The sequence below is a fragment of the Pelobates fuscus genome, chromosome 13 (assembly GCF_036172605.1).
Source record: "Pelobates fuscus isolate aPelFus1 chromosome 13, aPelFus1.pri, whole genome shotgun sequence".
In the NCBI taxonomy this organism is placed as follows: Eukaryota; Metazoa; Chordata; class Amphibia; order Anura; family Pelobatidae; genus Pelobates; species Pelobates fuscus.
In genome coordinates this window covers 82,848,839-82,874,013 of record NC_086329.1, presented here as the reverse complement: position 1 = coordinate 82,874,013, position 25,175 = coordinate 82,848,839, and the positions used below count along the sequence as shown (strand labels likewise).

At 42.8% G+C, this 25,175-nt stretch overlaps 1 protein-coding gene and 1 long non-coding RNA gene across 6 annotated transcripts in view; one reads left to right on the top strand and one right to left on the bottom strand.

The window, feature by feature from the left end:
• The window catches only part of LOC134582550 (uncharacterized), a 447,686-nt gene that overhangs the window by 86,071 nt on the left and 336,440 nt on the right, over positions 1 to 25,175 (bottom strand). The gene's annotated exons all lie outside the window — the stretch shown is intronic.
• The window catches only part of LOC134582549 (NACHT, LRR and PYD domains-containing protein 3-like), an 89,793-nt gene that overhangs the window by 10,388 nt on the left and 54,230 nt on the right, over positions 1 to 25,175 (top strand). For all 5 annotated transcript variants that reach the window (XM_063439225.1, XM_063439224.1, XM_063439223.1 and 2 more), the window contains exon 2: positions 12,933 to 12,987. In XM_063439225.1, coding sequence (XP_063295295.1) covers positions 12,966 to 12,987 — 22 coding nt within the window. In that variant the 5' untranslated portion in view covers positions 12,933 to 12,965. The remainder of the gene's footprint in view (positions 1 to 12,932; positions 12,988 to 25,175) is intronic.

The following is a 25,175-nucleotide window of genomic DNA, read 5'->3' as shown; positions in this document are numbered from 1 at the left end:
CTCCAGGGCTAGAGTTTACTTTCGCAAGAGCCGTAACTTTGCCGTGGTAACCGCGGCAACGATCAGTGCTCGTGCAAGAAGGACCCAGAGGAGCTGCAGGCTGAGCTCCCGGGTCCTCTCTTCCTCCCTCCCCTGCCGGCTGCCCGCACGGTGCCTGCGGACAGGGGAGGGGGCAATTGCCCTCCTCTTACTCCCCCCTACCCCTCTTCTTACCCCCCTCCTCCTCTTCTTACTCCCACCTCTTCTTACTCATCCCTCTTCTTACCCCCTCCCCCTCTTCTTACTCCCCCTCCCCCTCTTCTTACTCCCACCTCTTCTTACTCCTCCCTCTTCTTACCCCCTCCCCCTCATCTTACTCCCCCTCCCCCTCTTCTTACCCCCTTCTTACTCCTGCCCCCTCTCTTCTTACCCCCCTCCCCTCTTCTTACTCTTCCCCCCCCCCTCTTCTTACTCCCCCCTCCCCCTCTTCTTACCCCCTTCTTACTCCCCCTCTCTTCTTACTCCCCCCTCCTCTCTTCTTACCCCCCTCTCTCTTCTTACTCCCCCTCCCTCTCTTTTTACCCCCCTCCCTCTTCTTACCCCCCTCCCTCTTCTTACCCCCTCCCTCTTCTTACCCCCCTCCCTCTTCTTACCCCCTCCCTCTCTCTTCTTACCCCCTCTCTCTTTTTACCCCCCTCCTCTTCTTGCCCCCCTCCTCTTCTTGCCCCCCCTCCCCTCCCTCCCTCTTTTTGCCCCCCCTGCCCTCCCTTTCTCTTTTTGCCCCCCTCCCCTCCCTTTCTCTTTTTGCCCCCTCCCCTCCCTTTCTCTTTTTGCCCCCTCCCCTCCCTTTCTCTTTTGCCCCCCCTCCCTTTCTCTTTTGCCCCCCTCCCCTCCCTTTCTCTTTTGCCCCCCCCTCCCTTTCTCTTTTGCCCCCCCTCCCTTTCTCTTTTGCCCCCCCTCCCTTTCTCTTTTGCCCCCCCTCCCTTTCTCTTTTGCCCCCCCTCCCTTTCTCTTTTGCCCCCCCTCCCTTTCTCTTTTGCCCCCCCTCCCTTTCTCTTTTGCCCCCCCTCCCTTTCTTTTTGCCCCCCCTCCCCTCCCCTCCTTTTCTATTTTTGCCCCCCCTCCCTTTCTCTTTTTGCCCCCCCTCCCCTCCCTCCCTTTCTCTTTTTGCCCCCCCACCCCCACCTGTAGCGTGGCCAAGCTGCTGTGCGGTCCGCGCTGCCCGGCCAGAGTGATAGGAAGGTGCACACTGAGTGTGCACCTTCCTGTCAGTCCGGCCGGGTACAGGAAACAAATTCCTGTTCCGCGCGGAACAGGAGTTTCTGTTTCCTGTACCCTGTCGGACTGACAGGAAGGTGCACACTCAGTGTGCACCTTCCTATCACTCCGGCCGGGCACCGCGGACTGCACAGCAGCTTGGCCACGCTACAGGTGGGGGTGGGGGGGCAAAAAGAGAAAGGGAGGGAGGGGAGGGGAGGGGGGGCAAAAAGAGAAAGGGAGGGGGGCAAAAATAGAAAAGGAGGGGAGGGGAGGGGGGGCACTGAGCACCTTCTTATCACTCCGGCCGGGCACCGCGGACCGCACAGCAGCTCGGCCACGCTACAGGGAGGGGAGGTGAGAAGCTGCAGCCGCCTGAGGCTCTTAACAGAGCGCTCAGGCGGCTGCAGCATTTAAAGGGACCATGTCCGAAGTGCCCGACCGGTCAGTCCGCCCCTGCACACAGGGAGACATCATCATGAGAAGGAGAGTACACACAGGAAGACATCATCATGAGGAGAGTACACACAGGAAGACATCGTCATGAGAAGGAGAGTACACACAGGAAGGCATTATCATGAGAAGTAGAGTACACACAGGAAGACATCGTCATGAGAAGGAGAGTACACACAGGAAGACATCATCATGAGAAGGAGAGTACACACAGGAAGACATCGTCATGAGAAGGAGAGTACACACAGGGAGACATCGTCATGAGAAGGAGAGTACACACAGGAAGACATCATCATGAGGAGAGTACACACAGGAAGACATCATCATGAGGAGAGTACACACAGGAAGACATCGTCATGAGAAGGAGAGTACACACAGGAAGACATTATCATGAGAAGTAGAGTACACACAGGGAGACATCGTCATGAGAAGGAGAGTACACACAGGAAGACATCGTCATGAGAAGGAGAGTACACACAGGGAGACATCATCATGAGAAGGAGAGTACACACAGGAAGACATCATCATGAGAAGGAGAGTACACACAGGAAGACATCGTCATGAGAAGGAGAGTACACACAGGAAGATATCGCCATGAGAATGAGAGTAAACACAGGGAGACATCGTCATGAGAAGGAGAGTACACACAGGAAGACATTATCATGAGAAGGAGAGTACACACAGGAAGATATCGCCATGAGAAGGAGAGTACACACAGGAAGATATCGCCATGAGAAGGAGAGTACACACAGGAAGGCATTATCATAAGGAGAGTACACACAGGAAGGCATTATCATGAGAAGGAGAGTACACACAGGAAGGCATTATCATGAGAAGGAGAGTACACACAGGAAGGCATTATCATGAGAAGGAGAGTACACACAGGAAGGCATTATCATGAGAAGGAGAGTACACACAGGAAGGCATTATCATGAGAAGGAGAGTACACACAGGAAGGCATTATCATGAGAAGGAGAGTACAAACAGGAAGATATCGCCATGAGAAGGAGAGTACACACAGGAAGGCATTATCATGAGAAGGAGAGTACACACAGGAAGGCATTATCATGAGAAGGAGAGTACACACAGGAAGACTTGGAGTAAGCATTTCTTTACTTACCGGTCCATCATATCCCTGCACCTCTGGCTGTCTTTTTACACGTCTTCTTGATGACACTTTCATTTTCTAGTGCTGTGTGCACCAGGCTATGGAAACACAGTTTAGTAGACATGTGCAAGAATTTATAATTATAACTACAATTACAGCTGCAACTGCAAACTGAACTATCACTTATAATAATAATAATAATAATAATAATAATAATAATAATAAAATGATTGTTTTCCTCCCTTATCTACCAGCTCTCTTTTGCTCCTCTCCGACTTGTCAGTGGAGAGTTCAGGGGCAATACGTTCTGCATGGAGGAAAGGAGAGAAGAAGCACCTACAGTTGCACAGCCTACCTTGAGGGGGGTATTCAGTAGCACAAGTTTTGCTGGCGGTGGACATCCATATATCCACCCCTTTTAATATTATATTGTTAGCCTCCAACCGCCACAAATGGGTGGGAGCTGTGGGGGATAATAGATGCCCTCGGTTATTGTATATCGAGCACTCACCTGCCACTCATGGTTGAGGCCTGTGGGTGGACACTAGATTCTCATGCTTTATTATGTTATTTATTGCCCCCCCCCATACGAATATAGACCTTTATTTCTTATATGTTTAGATAATCTTTTCAAATGTAAAAACATTTTTTATATGTATATACATATACACACACATATATATATATATATTTGTGTACGGCACATTACGAGGACGTTAGGCTATGATAATAAAAAGAAGCAGTATTAGTAATAGCAAGTCAGTTGAGGTGTGCCAAAACTGACGTAAGGTTAGGCCTGTAAAAGAGGGCCCACCTAGGAGAAATAATAGATTGAGGGTGCGGTGGGAGGGGCACTTCCGGGATCGTCGCTGACAGGTAGGTGGATTGTAGTGCGTTATATAGGCAAGTTGTACCTCCCACAATTCCAGGCCAAGCCTTCTATTTGTGTACGGCACATTACGAGGACGTTAGGCTATGATAATAAAAAGAAGCAGTATTAGTAATAGCAAGTCAGTTGAGGTGTGCCGAAACTGACGTGAGGTTAGACCTGTAAAAGAGGGCAAAAATGATTAGAAGCGATTTCTGATAATACATATAAGTTTATTTAAATACAAACATTATTTAGACATATTATGTAAAGCCATTCTTATTTCAATATTCAGGTTTAGGAATGTACCTATTGTAAGCAGGTGATTTCCATATTCCCATGTTTTTTAATGATGTGTGTCGGTACGTGGTTACCTGAGGCAGCTGAAGCTGCACCAAAGCGAAAGGAATGACCCGTGAATGCGTGGGGGTTATGTCCAAGCCTGAGTATAGAGTACGAATGTAATACCTAAATTGTTTGGTTGTTAGGGGCTTCTCTTGAATGGCCAACAGTGGACTGGCTGGTTGGAAGTGAATTGGGACATCACTAGTCTATCTAAAAGTGGTACAGGACGCCATTTGGTAAAGGCAGGATAGTATTTAATTTCTACCGGAGGACCTGTTTGGCTTGTTTTGGTATGGGAAATGGATAAGATATAGTGGTCTTGTTCTTTGTGTAGGTGTTTCTTTTGGAGGCAAAGCTTAGAATCGGTTGCTTTCCAGAAATCTTTAGGTCTCAAAAAAAAAAAAACGGTAGAAAGCCAAGTGAGCTGCTGATTTTATAATAAGGTTTGTGGTGTGTTCAAAAGGGGTTGTGTCGAGAATATCGGAGATACTTTTAAATAGTCTACTGACTACTATGGGAAGTCTTTTGACGGGATTGTGTGCTGATAATCTGTGAACACCTCTTAAAATGCTTTTAACTGTCTAAGACGTTGGAAATGGAGTTTTGTTGGGATGGCTGGTTAGCATGTAGTGTTGTTTGCCTGTTAAGTAGAGTTTTATAGTGTTGTATGCTAATTTAAGGGAAATATGGCAAAAAGATGTGAATGCAACAACAGTTTCAACAGAAAACATTTATTATGTGCTAACCATAAACAAAATCTTTAAACAATTTGTAAGCTCTAGAGTAGGCTTTCCTCGTGTTAGTTGACCTAAGGCCTACCTGAGCGAGAAATCTACTATGCTGTAAGAGAGAACTTATATAATAATTAGTACTGGGAAGCTTGGTGATGCCCTGGGTTGTGGGTTTGCTGTTGGGTGATACTTGAAAAATTCCTGCAAATTTAAGCGTGAAATAGTATCAGCGGCGTTATCTTGAGTTTTAAGACCCGAAAAATGCGCTAGAAACAGTATTGTGTGTAACTGACCCCAAACGGTGTTTGTATTGTATTCTCTCCGAGCCTGACCTGAGAGGGGTGCTAGTAACTGACAGAACATCTCCTAATATAGAAGCATTAGACATGCTAAGGAAGAGAAGCAGATGCTTGGTCAGTATAGTACCATAACGACCTGCAGTGACCCAGCTAACTAGTGCCTACAGGCGAAATTGTATTAACTAGCTTATGTTGGTGACAGGTGACGCCCTGACTACTTGCCAAGTGGCTTTGAGAGGCTCTACCTATGATTTGGCTCGTGGGGCCTTTGTGCCACTGAGGTGGGTGGCGGGGTGTTGGCCTCTCAGTGACCGTAACAGAATGTAATATCGATTGGCCGTGACGGGTGAGGCCCTAACTATGATTTGATGCAAGGCTATAACTATGCGTTGGGCCGATTGGGTACGAACCTCTGAACGGAAGGGCTGATCGTATGCCTTGCGGGACCACTTTGACTAATAGGCGGAGAGGCCTACGGTACCATACCTAATTTGGCGAGAGTTTAAACTTACTTCTGATCCCACCTGGTTTTATTAGTTACCGCACCTGCTGATTGTCCTGAGCAACGTATACTGTAGTTGAAAATGAACCTACATGACCCGTATATGTAGACTAATGTTAAGAGGAATTGACTTGTCCTGGTAGGGTGATCACTAGAACTCTTTAACTGCTGCATTTGCGTTTTAACCAAGAAGGAAGGAATATCTTATAACAGGAGAAAATAAAACATAATTAATTGTCATCTTAATTATATAGCGTAGCTTAGTTAGCTATAAGTAATGCCCCAGACAGAAGCTGAGCATGATATTAACCATAGTTTAACAAGCTTATATACTCAAAAACACACAATTGCTTTAAGGAAAATACTTTAGTAAATTAATGACCCTGTCATTGTATACGTTAAATTTGTGTATGTATAAGGACAAAAGTACAGGAAAAGAACATAATAATGAAGGATTATATCAGCGCTGTTTAAACGGAACAAACTACTACTGCTATGACAGAGCGAAAACCAGCGTGGTACTACTTGATATATGATACCACAAGAAACATAACGATGAAGGTTCACTTGAAAATAAACGACAGTTTGCATAAAATAAACGAAAAAAGATTGTATGAGAGTGTCTCCATTACCGGCTGCTGTAAGCATACAAATGGTTAACTATATGACTTTAAGTGGACGGACACTAGACGTTGAAAGAATGTAACTGCCGGTACTCCCTGTAACTAGTAATGTGCGCTGGGGTAACCCCATTAGAGCTTAATCAGAAATGTTCATGAAAATGTATAACAACACGCTATAAAGGCCAACGATAGACTGGCTGCCCGGCAAATGCAAAATGTGGGAATAGAGCAAGCTTAACTGGCACCTTAATCATAACGGCGTTTAGAAGAAGCCAACTATAACTGAGCGCATAATGTAGTATAATAAATAAACTGAGACCTCTATTGAAGTTTAACCAGAGGGAAGATAAATTAACTTAAATTGACATCTAATTTGAATACAGCCTAGTGTAATTAGGAACATGAGATGCAGGAGACAGAAGTGGGCGTAAAATAATCTTATTTAACATGCTTAAATATACCAAAAACACCTTAGCTACGGTTTAAGAAAATAATACACCGTGAATGTATGACCTTAATTGCCCTAAAACATCCTGATTAGGATATTGCTGTTCGTTTTTTAATTTAGACATAAATACAATGGAAAGGCTGATTTTAAAGAAAGACACATATGTATAGGAATAGTAAGCATAGAAATTTAGGCAAACGGACAACTAAACATTCACAAATGGTACTGTGCTGACGACAGTTAACCGAAAGCCCGACCATACGAATTTGCAGTGGTACATAACGACCGATTAACATGAGTGTGATAGCAGTGAATGAAAGTTTAGATGAACATGTGAATAACGACAAGTACAGGGAAACGTGCGAAATGACAGAGTATAACTAATGGTGTAGCCGTACGATTGCTGGCTGTTTAGTCATACTCCCCAGGCAGATTAGTGTATATTAAAGGGCGTATACATATAACTGTACTAAGAAAAACACAGTAGATGACAATAGTACAAAACCTTATTGACGGCCAAATGAAGAATCTTTGACAATTATATACTATAAGATAATATCAAAAGCAGACAGCTGCTGCTGTATAAATGTACACAAGAGCATGGAGAGCGTGTGTGCATGCTTTCATTACCATAACTAAATTTGTCAGGGGGATACAGTTGCAAATAATTGCCATACCATAAAAAAACTAAATTTACCCAGAACCGTATAAATACCATGAAACTTAACTTTTAATGTATACAGAGCGTAACGAAGGTGCCTGAATGTGTTTACTCACAAACGGCTGACATGTAAAGGAGTAATAATCAAAGGAATTTAAAAGTAATAACCTGTATAACATACTAATAATCAAAGTAAAAGCACGCAAATTAAAAGCACGTAATTAAGCTTTAACCATATGAAAGTAACGAACAGAGCAAAGAAGGTATATTAGCAAACAAACGCAAGTTTGCCATACATTTAGATGAAAGTTATCTACAATATTGTAAAACCGCAAGGTGGCAATAATAGCCAAAATAATCTATCTGGTATACTAAAAGCGGAACCAAGCCTAAATGAGGGGAATAGCATTGCTATGAATGCATTTGCTGAATGCAGCACGAAATAGGGAGATGTCCACGAAATGGCCCGCACGTAAGTAGAGGGGTTAATCTAAAGAAACGTATGATCGGCTAAACGAGGCCGGTAGGTGGCAATTATGAAAGAGGAACCTTTACACGCCGCGTACCCTGTGAGTACGTGGGTGGCTAATATGCTTGTAACACGTTGCTGGGGGCCCCGGAAAGTCGTAAGGTTCCCCAGTTAATGGAACCCATGGCATGTTTGAAGCACCCGACTGTCTACTCACGGTTTACTCGGGGAGATAGCCTTGTGGAGCCACTAGGCACCCGACCCAGCAGTACCTTGTGTAGTGAATTTCCCACTCTATATTAACCCTGAAATGAAAACACAATGCACTGCCGGCGGATGGGAAAATGACGTCAGGAACACGTGACCGGAAGTAAACCGCATTACTTGCGAGATGGAGCAGGCGGGAAACAAAAGATAAGACAGAGTTGAACCTAATATAAGCTATATGACAATTAATAGATTAAATTACAGAATTTTTAATAGTGACGTGTCTAATACTGGCGTGCGAGTGAAAAGAGGAGCAGGTTAAAATGATAGTCAGTTTATAGCCCCTCTGACAATTAAATTAATTTTTGATACAGTGTACAATTTGAAAAGGTACAATGAAAGTTATACAACATTTAAATGAATAAAACCACTATATATTGACCATAGCCACAAGGTGGCGATATTTAGCCCCACATACTGAGTAAATTACATTCTGACTGTTAAAACCAGCCTATATGCCGGGAAAAGCTATGAAAGAAAATAGTTTCAAAATCTAAACATCATTGTGTAGATGGTTGACTACACCATTCTATTCACCATAAGACATAACACTGCACTACTGTATACCTAAAACCCTGATTGGATTAAGTTGTCATGCTTTGCAACTTGAACTTTATCTGGTTACACTTAGTTATAACACAGACTACAGTGTTTGAACATACTGGAAAGGCAAATAATTCACACAGCATTTAAAACACATTTCTTAATAAAATGGTTGAATTTTTACACTCACATTCTTGTATAAATAAAAACATTGTTCTCAGAGATAACTTATGGTTTTACCGAAAGCAGCCCCGACTAGAAAGATGTTACCTCGAACAAGGAGCGCACGTAGGTATAGGGAGGTAATGTATTGCAGCGTCTGAACGGAAAAACGAAGCCGGTATGTGACATGAAAGCAAGTATGCACCCTTTATGTACCGTGCCCCCTGTGAGTACGTGGGGGGTCCCTTTGAGCCTAGCACGTTGCCGGGGAGCCTGAGGGACGAAGGGGTTCTCTAACTAATGTTACTCGTGGCGTTGGAAGCGCCCGTGCAGTAACTTAATGTTTTACCCATGGGACCGCCTTGTACAGCGGTTAGGCTTCCGTTTACCGGCCCGAACTCGATCTGCTGACCCTATCTCGCTTGCCGCCGCGTCTGAATTACGTGAACCGGAAGTAGAACGAAGCACTTCCGGGATCGTCGCTGACAGGTAGGTGGATTGTAGTGCGTTATATAGGCAAGTTGTACCTCCCACAATTCCAGGCCAAGCCTTCTATATATATATATATATATATATATATATATATATATATATATATAAAATATGGTACACAGGGTACACTCACAGGACTTAATAAATTCACTTGTGGTTTAATGTAAAAAAAACAAAAACCTTACTTCTACATCGATCAACGTTTCAACCCTACGCGTCATTTTCAAGATCTTATTCTAGTGCCATAATATCCTTCTTTGAAACAGGTGCCTAAAATTGCACAGCATACTAATTCATTGTAAAAACCAAAAAAAAAAAAAAAAAAAAGTTACCTGCGCTCTTTCAAAATCCCTATGCATATTTAAACAAATGGAGGTTATTTAGTTACTCCAGTGTCCATGAGAGGGATGCCACCAGCCACTTCAAGGCAAACCTCGTAGGTGGGTCCTACACTGACTCTTCACCTTGCTTCCTTGAGCTTCTGGCAAAGATATCTCTAATGATACAGAAAAACCCCTACATGCTTATTAACCCTTAATAGGGAACACGAGATAGGCAGCAGCATTGTAACGTGTGTGATACAAAAGTAAATACAAATACAAAAAAAACAAGTCCTGCGCTGAACTCCCACTACCAACGGGTGGCAGCAACGACCATAGTACACATCAGCCCCAATACATACAGTAAAAACCAAAGGAAAATCCCTATGCATATTACATTGCTATGTTACAATGCTGCCACCTATCTCATGCATTCCCTATTAAGGGTTAATAAGCATGTAGGGGTTTATAAAAAATACCCCTCTCTGTCTCATTAGAAATATCTTCGCCAGAATCTCAAGGAAGCAAGGTGAATAGTCAGTGTAGGACCCACCTAAGAGGTTTGCCTTGACGTGGCAGGTGGGCATTCCCTCTCGTTGCCATTGGAGGTAACTAAATAACCTCAATTTGTTTAAATATGCATAGGGATTTGGGAAGAGCAGTAACTTTTTCCACTGGGTTTTTACTGTATGTATTGGGGCTGATGTGTACTATGGTCATTGCTGCCGCCCGGGAGTAGTGGGACTTTGAACGCAGGCCTTTTTTTAATTTTTATTTGTATACTAATTCATTGTGTTCTGCACTCACCTATTCTTGTTTCAGAGTAATGGCCAAATTGTCATAAATTAATTTGATTACTAACTCCCAAGTAAACAAGAAGTAAAACTTCAACAACGCAAGTTTTAAGAGAATTAAGACTTATCTTAGAGCTTATAATTCAAGCAATCAGAGAGCTCTCAATGAATTTGCGTAGCAAAGCTCACTCTGTGCAGAGCCCTCAGTGGGCAACATGGATTTAATTTTTTTATTTAATAGTTGCAAGGGAATGTTATGTTTTTTTTTTATTTGACCTTTTTGGGGCTGTATACAAGAAGTTTTAAGAAGATTGCAAACATCTGATGGTAAGTGATTTATTTGTAATATTCGTCTTTTTTTTTTAAAGCGCAATGTGACTGATATGTAGTGACAGTGATACATGGTGCAAAAACAACGGCAGTAATTACATACTAAAATACATTGCACAAAGTATCAGGAAAAGCTGCATATTTTTAAATGTAAAGTTAGGTAAATCATATATGACACATGTCTAAGTGCTAATAAACAAAAATGGCACAAGGATAATTCTAGGCATGTATGGAAAGAAGCATTCATTTTGCTAAGCAAGCTAGGTTAACATGGATGAGTAATTTATCCACTGAGATCACATGCATCACTTTGCTGCACATTTAAAAGGTAATCAAAGACGTAAGGTTGATGCAGCAGGCATCATAGATCAGACAGGCTTAATAGTTCAGGAACATTACTCATGGGAGGTCAGCTGATGCCTGCTCTGCAGAGCCGCTGGAACTGTGCGTGGGAGCCTTCTAAGGTCAGGATCATGGCAGTGTCCAGTAAGGCAAGTAGAATCTCACTTTGGGGTCTTGGCCACATTGGCTTGCTGCTGCCGCAAGTGCGTGTGAGTGATGAGTTAAGGGCAATTGCATAGTCACTGGCTTGGTAGGTGTCTGTACCCACATTTCTCCTTGCTGCAGGAGCACTCGGCATGACAGCCTCCATTGCAGTGGGCCTTCTCCTTAGGCCCAGGTTTACTGGCGTGTCCATCGTTGGCCGCACAGCAGGAACCTTCACATGTTTGACAGCAGGTACAGATTGATGGGAAGCCTTGGGAGAGCCCCTCTGTCGCTCCTCTATGCGGAACCAAAAGGCAACAAAAATGTTGTCCAGCCGTTGGGCAATAGAGTGTGGCTGTGTGCTTTTGTCGGGCTCGTGATCTCTGCCATTTTAGGGGCAGTAGGTCTCCATTGATGTCTCTGCCATGGAGCATGTGGACATCTCCCTGGGACTGGTATAACCCCCATCGGTCCATAGGGGGAGGAGCAGAGGCCAACAGTCGAGTTCACTGCTTTAGGTGGTGTCAGGAAAACAGCCGTCTCCCCTGCACCAGTTTTGTTTGTAGGCCGCCGGGCATGTTCGGGGAAGTCTCTCAGAAAGGTCAGCATATTTGGCACCAGCATGGTCCCTGTAAGGTCACCTCTTTCCAGGTGGCCCTTATGTGTCTGATATAAGTTTTGTTTTGCCAAAATGCCGCTTTTCCAATCCTGCAGAGCAGGAGCTTCCCTAACTTGCTTCCGTTCAGCGGTTCAGCCCCGCCCCCATGATTTATTTTTTAAACAGATCACTATTATTATTTGGGGAGTAGGGTATATGTTTTGGGGGATGGACACTAGTATGTCCTCTTTCTTCTATATGTTATCATTAGTCCTCACTTAAATCCAATACAGGGAGGGCCAAAATTCAGAGTAGGGTTGGAGGAGTCAATAACCTTTTTTTTTTTTATTAATGAACCAATTTCAATGATATAATACACATTAAATGCTTAACATATGGATATTTGTTTGAGTAGTTGTAGACGATGACAACTTTTAAATGAGCTCAATTTGCCGCCTTGCAGAGTTGGGCTCTTTCTATTGCATTGTTTATAACATTAGTTCTAATTTCTGTATGGATATTCTCCTTGATCTTCTCAAGTATACACACTTTGTCCACATACACCCACTCATTCAGATATCCCCACAGTAAGTAATTGGGAGGTGAAGGGTCGGTGAACGTGGCAGCCATTTAAACTGAATTTCTTGAAATTATCCGCCACTGTGGCCCTGGTTGTATGGGCAGTACCCCCATCCTGTTGAAACAACATCAGAACGATTTTCCTCTTTGTATCAAAATAATGGAGCTGCCATTTTGAACATAAAAGTCCACTATTTTTATGTTCATTGGTGAATTACCAATGCTAAATCTCCCAAGACTCAGTTAAAATATGTACCTGCAACAAAAAAATTAAACTACGTCAAATTTATTTACCTGTAAAATCCTACTCTGAATTCTGGCCCACCCTGTATAAACCCACCTAATAAAACTAACTGTAACCTAACCTACACAGTGCATTTAACGTGTGGGTATATGAGAAATGTGTACCGTATTAGTCATTTCTAATGTAAGTAGACTTGCTCGCAGGTACGAAACTGCAGGGTTAATTTTATTTACGTGATAATAAAAGCCTAGCCTATAGCTAATAATTACTTATTGGGAAATATGAATATCTTGGAACTGACAGTCCCCCATTATAATATGTATAAAACATTGTGTAATGGATAATCTGCTCACTGTCACCTGTATTTCTTTCAGTGGATGTGATCTCTGGCTCCCACCTGTCGGTACATGATGAATTTCTTCAGAAAAGGTCAGATCACTTTTGGATTATTTTTTTTTTAAATCAGATTGTAAAATACAGCTTTGACTCCCCACACATTATTTTCAAGCATTTTCCACAACTGATTATAGAGAATACTGTACCTGGAAATGGTCTACACGTACCCCTATACTCAGTGCCTTTTTAGGATTTACTTCTCAGTACGTGCTTTATAGTGATTTACTTCTTAGTATGTGCTTTATAGTCGATTATTGACATTGTGACAAAAAATTTAGGAGCAACATGAGTAATTACAGCTCCAGACATACTGAAAGCTGAAATGCAACCTTGGATTGTTAAAAATCTATGCATGGATGCTGATTTTAAATATCTAAACTATTCCCATGGCAAGAACCACAAGCAGCCTTTCCCCAGACTCAGAACATACACAAGCAGCATGCCTACAAAGATACAATAGCATATGCCGCACCCACAAAAACATGCAATACCACAATAAGTGTCCCCTCAACATAAGCATATGTACAGATATGAGGCAGCATACTTACAAACACTAAACACCACAATCTGCATCCCCACAAACACTCACCATAAGCAGCATCCCAACAAACATGCAACACAACAATTAATGTCCACCACACACATCCAAATAGACACGCAACACCACAATCTGCATCCCCACAAACACTCATTACCTTAACCCCTTAAGACCGCAGCCAAATGTACAAGTTGTGATCCAAAAAAACGTAAACAAAACCTTGCATTTGCGCTACATGTCTGTCCAACCGTAATTCACCTCTTTCATATTAAATGCACCCACACTTATTATATATCATTTTATTCAGGGGAAACAGGGCTTTCGTTTAACATCAAATATTTAGGTATGGAACATAATTTAATATGAAAAAAATATTACAAAAATGAGAGAAAATAAGATTTTTTTAATTTTTTTAGTTCTACGTGACATTCTAACTGTGAATGTCATAATACTGTTTGCTTTTACTGCAATACAATACACATATTTGTATTCAGCGATGTCTCACGTGTAAAACAGTACCCCCTATGTACAGGTTTTATGGTGTTTTGGGAAGTTACAGGGTCAAATATAGCATGTTACATATTTCAGTTTTTTCACATTGAAATTCGCCAGATTGGTTACGTTGCCTTTGAGACCATATGGTAGCCCAGAAATAAGAATTACCCCCATGATGGCATACCATTTGCAAAAGTAGACAACCCAAGGTATTGCAAATGGAGTATGTCCAGTCTTTTTTAGTAGCCACTTGGTCACAAACACTGGCCAAAGTTAGTGTTAATATTTGAAAATGCAAAAAACTAATTTGAACGCAAATTTTGGCCAGTGTTTGTGACTAAGTGGCTACTAAAAAAAAAAACCATACCCTATTTGCAATACCCTGGGTTGTCTACTATTGCAAATGGTATGCCATCATGGAGATAATTTTCATTCCTGGGCTACCATACGGTCTCAAAGGCAATCTGGCGAATTTTAATGTGAAAAAACTGAAACGCAAACCTTATATTTGACTCTGTAACTTTTGAAAACACCATAAAACCTGTACATGAGGGGTACTGTTATACTCAGGAGACTTCGCTGAACACAAATATTAGTGTTTCAAAACAGTAAAACGTATCACAACAATTATATCATCAGTGTAAGTGCCATTTGTGTGTGAAAAATGCAAAAAATGTCACTCTCACGGACGATATCGTCGTTGTAATATATTTTACTGTTTTGAAACACTAATATTTGTGTTCAGCAAAGTCTTCCGAGTAAAACAGTACCCCTCATGTACAGGTTTTATGGTGTCTTGGAAAGTTACAGGGTTAAATATAGTGCTAGCAAATTAAATTCCCTATAGTTTCAGCATGGGTTGTCAGGCAGGTCCCGCTAATTGTAATTAATAAAATGACCTAATTATGTAAAATTATTACATAAATATATGCGTAGAATTATTATATATATAGGTGTGTATATATATATGTGTGCATATATATGTATATAATTTTTTTATTATTTTTATTTATATATAGGTATATATTTAGTGATATATACGTATATACTTATGTATATAGATATATTATTTCGTTCTACATGTATTTTGATATCAATATATATATATTAATTTTAAAATACAGTTAGAACGAAATTTCGCATGTTTATATATTTTTTATCTATTTATTTTGTATTATTTTTTTATTTTATTTTTTAAACGTATTTATATATTTATTTATTTTTATTATATATAAATATATATATAATAAAAAATATATATAAATTTAATCAATATCATTGTACGTGTATTTTGATATTAATATATATAATTATGTATATATTAATATTAAAATACATGTAGACAGTGTATGTATATTTATGTGTATATGTGTATATGTGTATATATATACTTAGATCATATATATAATAAATATATATGATCTAAGTATATATAATCTTATTTTTACACTGTTTTAATGGATTTTATTTGAATTTCAGACAGCAGGGGGAGTACCTGTCATTACAGGCACTCCCCCTGCTGGCACTGCCTTGGACGGCTATGCTGTCCATGTGATCGCGGGGTCCTTGCAAGGACCTCGCGATCACATGGCCCTGGGGGGCCGAAGAGGACGGAGGGGGACTCCCTGGGCTCCCAGGTAAGTCCCCCATACCGCGATCGCCGGCGTGGGATCGCCGGCGACCGGGTAAGTACATAAGACCGCAGGACGTTCTATGCCGCCCTGCGGATTTTAGAGCCATCTAAATAAGGACGGCATAGAACGTCCTGCGGTCTTAAGGGGTTAAGAAGCATCTCCATAGACCTGAAACACTACAAACATACAATACTACAAGCAGAAACTACACATACACACGATAACATAGCACAGGCAACATACCCCAAATATACAACACTACAAGCAGAATACACATCACAATTTTTCAAGCCCTGCCTTTCTTGTTCTGTGTTGCATTTTCCCTATGCAAGTGATCTTCACCAGGACTCTCTACATGGGAGATGTCCACTTTGGGAGAGGCATGCACTTCATTTATATAGAAATTAATTTAAAGTAAATTTCAAATCCACGGCAAAAGTAGCAACACTGGTTAGTTATGCCTTAAATTAAAAATAAGAATACAAATGTAAAATGTCCATTTAGTTATAAAAAACATAGAATGTTTCGGCAGATAAGAACCATTCGGCCCATCTAGTCTGCTCAATTTTCTAAATACTTTCATTAGTCCCTGGACTTATGCCTATCCCACGCATGCTTAAACTCCTTTACTGTGTAAACCTCTACCACTTCAGCTGGAAGGCTATTCCATGCATCCACCAACCTCTGAGTAAAGTAATATTTCCTGATATTATTTTTAAACCTTTGCACCACTAATTTAAGACTATATCCTCTTGTTGTGGTAGTTTTTTTCTTCTTTTAAATAAAGTCTCCCCTTTACTATGTTGATTCCCTTTATAAATTTAAATGTTTCTATCATATCCCCCTGTCTCTAGGGCCAGATTAAGAGCCCAGTGGGCCTGGTGCTGACAATTAAGATGGGAATTACAAAATTAAGATGGGAATTACCAAAAACACTAAAACAGTCTTACCTCCCAAGCGTCATGTATCTGATAAAGATGGTGCTGGAGGGAAACTCATAGGATGCAGCTATAAGAAAACACATACCCTATGCTAATCTCACATTTTCACCTTTCAAGTAAATCCATACCCCCTAACAGCAGTGTCCAGTGAAGCAGGAAGTCTATGGACAGGATATAAGGGTGGGCCACTGACGCAAATCACGTAACCAGAACTGCCGAAAGAGGCAAACATACTTAAAAACGGGACATGTCTGCCCAAAGAATTTGAAGGACAGCCTGGCATGAATGCATGTCAGGCAGCCTGCCAGTCATGCAGGCTGGCCAACTAAGGGCATACTATACAGACAACACCCTGAGCTTGGCATAAATGTTTCTAGTGATACACTCACTCCACTCTTTCTAAGGACTGTCCCCTAGCAGTCACATGTACACTTGTCCCCTTACCTTCTTACTTGCAGGCAGAAGCTCCTGGTATATAGTCTTGGACAAAGAAAATATGTATGTAGTGATTGTAGAAGAAATGGAACATGCCACAGTGTTAGACCGAAGTAAGCATTACCTCAACTAATTTCATGGTCAGCCAGTCCACACACTTTTTGTTCCTCTACATCCTTCTTAAGTTTCCATACTTAGGGTTGCCACCTTTCTTGAAAAAAAAATAAAAAAAAATACTGGCCTTACTAATTTACATAATACATTTTGTATGCATGACATCACATGATGTAAATCACAAGGAGTGACATAAGCGATAATTCTGTAAAATCACCCAAAAACTACTTACAGTTTGATTCTACTGTATATATGGATTGCTCCCAGGTCTCCCAGTGTATTAGTGTCCCTATGTATCACAGTGTCCCCATGTCTCCCAGTGCCCCCTAGTGCCCCATGTCTCCCAGTTTCTCAGTGTCCTCATGTCTCCCAGTGTCTCAGTGTCTGCGTCCCCATGTCTTCCAGTATTCCTTAGTCTCACAGTTCCCTAATCTCCCAGTGTCAGTGTCCCCAGGTCTCCAGTGTCCCCTATATATCATGGTGTCCCCTGTGTATCACAGTGTCTCATAGTATCTCCTCGTGTCTCAAAGTCCCCCAGTGTCCCCATGTCTCCCCCAGTGTCCCCATGTCTCTGTGCCCTCATGTCGCCCAGTGTCCCCTAGTGTCTGTGTCCCCATGTCTCCCAGTGTCTGTGTCCCCAGACTTTGGAACACTTTGAGACATGGGGCACTGAGACACTGTGGTACATAGGAGACATTGGAGACTTAATAAAGACCTGGGTACAGGTCGAAATGTTGTGGTGTTTAATAAACCTGCTTAAATCTATGAAAGTGCCTGAGATTTTTTATTTTATACTAGCGGACACTGAGAGACATGGGGACACATATAATGGAAGACTAGGGAACTCTGGGAGACTAGGAAACACAGACACAAGGGACACTGGCACACTATTGACACTGAGAGACACAAGGGACACTGGGAGACATGGGGACAAAGACACTAGGGACACTGGCTGGGAGACATGGGTCTCAAAGTCACTCAGTGTACCCATGTCTCTCAGTATCACCTAGTGTCTGTGTCCCCATGTCTCCCAGTGTCCCCATGTCACTAGGACACAGACATTGGGACACTGACACATTAGGGGACACTGGGAGACTAGGGACACAGACATCAAGGACACTGGGAGACATGGGGACACTGAGACACTGGCTGGGAGACATGGGGACCCAGAGACTAGAGCCCCTGAGCGACATGGGGCCACTGTATCCCTAGTGTCTCAGGGTCTCCATGTCCCCCAGTGTCCCAATGTCCTCAAGTCTCTCACCGTCCCAGTGTCCCCAGGTCTCCCAGTGTCACATGTCTCCCCGGTCCCCTACTGTCTCAGTGACCAATAGTGTCTGTGTCCCCATGTCTCCCTGCAGCCTTTCCCCCCATCCCCCACTTGAGCCGTAGGCTGTCTCTGCAGCTGAGAGCTGCTGTCTAGACTCTCTGGGCAGAGCTGCTCCCCCGCGGATCAGGGAGTAGAAAGAGGCAGGGAGGGAGATGCTGTAACTTCCTATCCCTGACTCTGGCCGGTACCACTATTGCATCTGATCTCAGTTTATACTGAGACTGACATTTGTATTGCCGGTATTACTGCAATACCAGCATTGGCTAGGCAGGCAGCCTCAAATACCGGAGAAATGCCAACCAGGTGGCAACCCTAAGAGTAGTGTGTAAAAAAATAAAGTACAACATATTTTTTTTTAATCAATGGGCCTATTCCATGGGCCTGGAGCTGCAGCTCCATCAGCCCCTATGTTAACCCGGCCCTGCCTGTTTCGTATTTTCTCCAAACTATACATGTTAAACTTCTTTAACCTTTCCTTGTAAGTTTTATCCTGCAATCCATGAACCAGTTTAGTAGCCCTTCTCTGAACACTCTCTAAAGTATCAATATCCATCTGGGGATACGGTCTCCAGTACTGCGTACAATACTCCAAGTGAGGTCTCACCAGTGCTCTGTACAATGGCATGAACACATCCCTTTTTCTACTGCTAATACCTCTCCCTATACAACCAAGCATTCTGCTAGCATTTCCTGCTGCTCTATTACATTGTATGCCTACCTTTAACCCCTTAAGGACCAAACTTCTGGAATAAAAGGGAATCATGACATGTCACGTGTCCTTAAGGGGTTAAGTCATCTGAAATAATCACCCCTAAATCAGATGTTGAGGTTAGGACTATCAAATATTCTGCACTCTGCCCTTGGGTTTTTACGTCCAAAATGCATTATCTTGCACCTATCCACATTAAATGTCAGTTGCCACAACTCTGACCATTTTTCTAGTTTACCTAAATCATTTGCCATTTGGCTTATCCCTCCTGGAACATCAACCCTGTTACATATCTACATATGATCAGCAAAAAGACCTACCTTACCATCAACACCTTCTGCAATATCACTAATATAACTATTAAAGAGAATGGGTCCAAGTACAGATCCCTGAGGTACCCCACTGGTGACAAGCCCAAGCTTTGAATATACTCCATTGACTAATTGCCTGTCAATTAGCCGCTGCCTTACCCATTCAACAATATTGGAATCCAAACTTAAAGATTGCAGTGGATTGATAAGCCATCTATGTGAAACAGTTTCACAAGCCTTACTGAAATATAGGTAAGCAATGTCTACTGCACCACCCTGATCTATTATTTTAGTTACCCAATCAAAAAAATAAATAAGATTAGTTCGGCATGATCTCCTTGAAGTGAACCCATGTTGCCTCTGATCTTGAAATCCATGTGTTTTTAGATGTTCAACAATCCTATCCTTTAATATGGTTTCCATCACTTTCCCCAGTAAGGCTTACTGGCCTTTTGTTGCCCGACTCCTCCCTACTACCTTTCTTGTGAATGGGCACAACATTCGCTAACCATCTCGGACGAGGGCTGTGGACTGAGTGTTTAGAGTTGGGGAGGGACGGGGAACAGGATGATAAACTCAACAGAAAAAGATACGTAAGCGTTATTGCACACATAGAAGCATATCTGACGCACGTCCAAGACGCAGAAGAGGTCCTAACTTTGATGCTCTATCACATATGCCCGATACGACTCAGTGGAACCCTGGACCATAGCCCTTCTAGACTCTATTCCGCTCTGTCCCTCCTGACCCGAATTGGCATGCTCTTCTCACCTGGCCACCTGGCCCCCCTTTCCTATGACATGACAGGGTATGACTGACTCTGTACAACTGAAGACGATGACTGTATATAAGTTGTGTTAACCTAGCCTACAACGAGCGGGTTACGAACGCAAGCAGTATCCGACATAAGAGTGGCAGTACGTTGGGAACACGCATACCTACATATATTTTTTGAATTTGTCTGTAGTTTGTTAAACTCTCTCTTCTCTTATTTACTCACAATATGTGTAACTTTATCACCTGAAGCGAACGCAAAGTTTATGGTAGCTTGTCATGCTTACAAACATGGTTATGTCTATCTGTGCGAATACACCAACCTTGGACGAGAAACATCCGCTTCACCCCCTCTCTGGGGATAGGTGCCATAACATATGTAACCAACCACACACTCAGAACCTCAGATTGCGACTAGACATGATATGACTGCTTGTACTTTGCTGAACCGCATGCTTTAATGTTTATCTTGTTACCCTATGGAAATAATGTACCCTTTTTTCCGGCCTGCGAGCCGATTTGATACACTTGCTATATTTCAATAAACAGATTTACAAAAAAAAAAAAAACATTTGCTAACTTCCAATCTTCTGGGACTACTCCTGTTAACAATGATTGGTTAAATAAATCAGTTAATGGTTTTGCTAGTACACCACTAAGCTCTTTTAATAACTTTGGGTGTATTCCATCAGGTCCCATTGACTTATTTGTGTTTACTTTTAATAGTTGAAATAGAACCTCTTCCTCTGTAAACTCACATGTAACAAATGACTAATTCGTCCTTTTTCCTAACTGAGGTCCCTTTCCTTCCTTTTCATCTGTAAATACTGAACAAAAATATTCATTAAGGCAGTCAGCTAGACCTTTATCCTCTTCTACATATCTTACTTCTTTTGTTTTTAATCTAACTAATCCTTATTTTGCTTTCCTTTTCTCATTTATGCATCTAAAAAATGTATTGTCCCTTTTTTTACTGACTGTGCTATTTTTTCTTCTGTGTGTGATTTGGAAGCTCTAATAACTTCTTAGCCTCTTTCTGCCTAATCTTATAGATCATTCTGTCTTCCTCATTCTAGTTTTTTTATAATTACTAAATGCAAACTTTTTGTTTTTTACTATTTTGGCCACTTCTGCGGAGTACCACAGTGGTTTCTTGAATTATTTGCTTTTACTGACAAGCCTAATGCAATTTTCTGTTGCCTTCAGCAGTGCAACTTTTAAATAATACCATTTCTCTTGGACTCCATTTAAATTGCTCCAGTCTGATAATGACTCCTTTACACATATTCTCGGTTTACCCGTAAAGTGTTTTTCTAAAGTCTAAAACTTTTGTTTTTGTGTGGTGTGACTCAGTCACTGTTCTTATATTAAACCACACTGACTGATGATCACTGGATCCTAAACTTTCACCTACAGTAATATCTGATATTAAATCTCCATTCGTTAACACTAAATCTAGTATGGCCTCTTTACGAGTTGGCTCCTCAACGACTTGTTTTAGAGAAAATCCCATAGGGAGTTTAGAATATGTGTTCTCCTGGCACAAGCAGCTATATTTGTTTTCCAATTCACATCAGGAAGATTAAAGTCACGCTTCATGATAACTTCCCCCTTCATTGTCATTTTAGCTATTTCCTCAACTGGTAGATTATCTAACTCTTCTATTTGTCCTGGGGGCCTATAAATCACACCTACACAAGTTACTGTGTGATTACCAAATTCTAACGTAACCCAAACAGACTATGTTCGCCTCACTAACTTTTATTAGGCTAGAACACTACCTACTACAAGGTTGTTGCAACTGGAAAGAACTGCAATCACTGCTGGGGTTGCTCAATTTTGCCATGAGGATCATACCACAAGGTAGAGATCCTTCATTTACCATCTACTATCCCTATTTCCACAAATCACCTCCGACACTTCACGCATCACGTTAGATGGTCACGCAACCTCTGATTTTAGCATGTGGTTTTTTTTCTCACCTCTTGGAACGAGCGAGCCATGTTCATACCACCCACCTCTGACACTTCACCTACACTGTGGTGGACAGATGCCGCAGCAAATACAGGCTTTGCAGCCATCTGGGGAGATCAGTGGCTTTGGGGACCATGGCTGACCGAAGTCAAATCACTGCCCAACTTCTGAGACCTCAGCTTTGAGTTGTACCCAATTGTGGCGGCGGCCATTGCCTGGGGATAACATTGATCCGGTCACACGGTTAGGTGTTACTCGGATAATATGGCCACATGCCATATAGTCAATAAAGGCTGGTCGGCATCCCTGGTAATCATGAGACTCCTAACATGACTCACATGGGTAGCGGCCACCTGTCAATTCTTTATCACATGTATCCACGTTCCGGGGTACACAAACACCTGTGCTGATCACTTGTCTCGGTTTCGTTTTCAGGCTTTCTTCTGGACACTACCCACCGCTTCCAGACTAGCGACTCCTACCCAACTTATTCGAGACATGATAATGGATTAAAGGCTTTGTTAAATCACGCACTTCACATTTCTCACCTTGCACTTTCAGTGAACACCAGGAACACATATGATAGGGCCAGGGCCGGTGCTTGGATTTTTAGGTACAAAGGCGAAGATGCATTTTTCCACCCCCCCCCCCCCAAAAAAAACATCTTCACCTATGTGCCTCTTAACCAGCCCCTCTCCCCTCCCCGACCATTAGTGGTCCCTTCCCTCCCCTGTCCCTTAGTGTTCTTCTCCCCTCCCCCCTCTTTTCCCTGTCTCTTGGTGTTTCTCTCCCATTCCCTCCCTGTCCCTTGGTGCACCCCACACCCCTTTAGTGGTCACACTGCCCTTCCTGGTGTGCCTCCTACCTCTACTGTTGCATTGCCAAGCGGAGCAGATCCGCTAAAGGAGTTTCAGTTTTCTGTACCCGGCCGGACTGACAGGGAGTGCTCTCTCTGTGAGCACCTCCTGTCAGTCTTGCCAGGTACAGGAAACAGAAGCTCCTGTACCGCGCTCCGCTCTGCTACACTCTGTACACACTGACAGTCACACACTCAATGACAAACACACAGACGTCACTGACAGACACAGACTCACTCATACACTCACATGCACACACATTCATACAATCACTCACAGACACACACGCATATGCACTCAATCACACACACGCTGTCACTCACAGATGCTGTCACTCACAGACACACACGCTGTCACTCACAGACAGACGCTGTCATTCACAGACAGATGCTGTCACCCACAGACAGATGCTGTCACCCACAGACAGATGCTATCACCCACAGACAGACGCTGTCACTCACAGACGCACACACGCTGTCACTCAGACACACGCTGTCACTCACAGACACACGCTGTCACTCCCAGACACACGCTGTCACTCACAGACACACACTGTCACTCACAGATGCACACACTGTCACTCACAGACGCACACACACTGTCACTCACAGACGCACACACACTGTCACTCACAGACACACACTGTCACTCACAGACACACACTGTCACTCACAGACGCACACTCTGTCACTCACAGACGCACACTCTGTCACTCACAGACGCACACTCTGTCACTCACAGACGCACACACGCTGTCACTCACAGACGCACACACGCTGTCACTCACAGACGCACACACGCTGTCACTCACAGACGCACACTCTGTCACTCACAGACGCACACTCTGTCACTCACAGACACAGACGCTGTCACTCACAGACACACACTGTCACTCACAGACACACGCTGTCACTCACAGACACACACACACTGTCACTCACAGACACACACACTGTCACTCACAGACACACACCCTGTCACTCACAGACATAGACACTCACACACAGACACATCACATACATTCATTATTGTATTTTAGAAATACACAGCTGGTGTGGATGATGAATCATTCCAGTGGGGCTGCTGGGCGGCGTGCGGTAGTGCTGTGATCAGGCGCGGCGAGGGAGCTCTAATCTCACCGCTCTGCTCCCTCGCAGGCTGTCTGCTGATGCCGCGGGAGCGGGAATATGACGTCATATCAACAGCGCGCAAGGGAGCAGAGCGGTGAGATTAGAGCTCCCTCGCCGTGTCTGATCACAGCACTGCCTCGCCGTGGGTCCAGATTTGTGGCCGGCAGGAGGGAGAGCTCTCCTCCTGCCGGTCACTGAAATATTGCGCCCCCAGAGCCCGTGCGCCCTGGATAGGGTCTTTCACGTATTCAAGAAATGTGTCACTGAATTTCACATCCACGACATGCTTGCTTTAGAATCAATATTAGGTTTCACTTCTTTTTGCCACATCAACCTTAAATTATCCTTCAATACTATAAAACTGTACCTTACGGGCATTCAGCACCACATGCTTAGCCGACAACCCAACACTACAGGTTTTCTGACCTCATATCAAATGAAAACAGTACTTAAAGGCATTAAAAAATTAGAGACACACGTCCCCTCGCAAAGATTACCCATAGTCAACAACATATTCCACTCACTAACCAATTTATTAGATTCTTCTTCTTTTGAACCTATGACTAATACTGTAATAAAGACCGCCCTATATTTAGCTTTTTATGGGTTCCTCCGTCCCAACAAATTTACGACTAGGACTGTGACGAAAGCGGCCTCACCACTGGTTTTTGGAGTTTTTGGAGGGGACTGATTGCCAGCCTCGTTCCTTGGGACTATGGGCCCCTGGGAGATTGGGCACTTTAAAAACAGTCTTGGGGCTTATGGACTTCTATTGGACTGTGTATGGCCCTTGCTGAACTTTAACCCCATGGCGATTTTATTCTGTTCTTGGGATCTGAGCGCTGTTTGGATATATTGAGCGCTCAGATCCAAGCTATCTGCATTTGTGGGTTCTGTTCAGTATGATAGGAAATATGTATTTTTATGTGTTTTTACTGTTGTTGTGAATAGAGACATTTTCTGTATGCTGGAGATAATT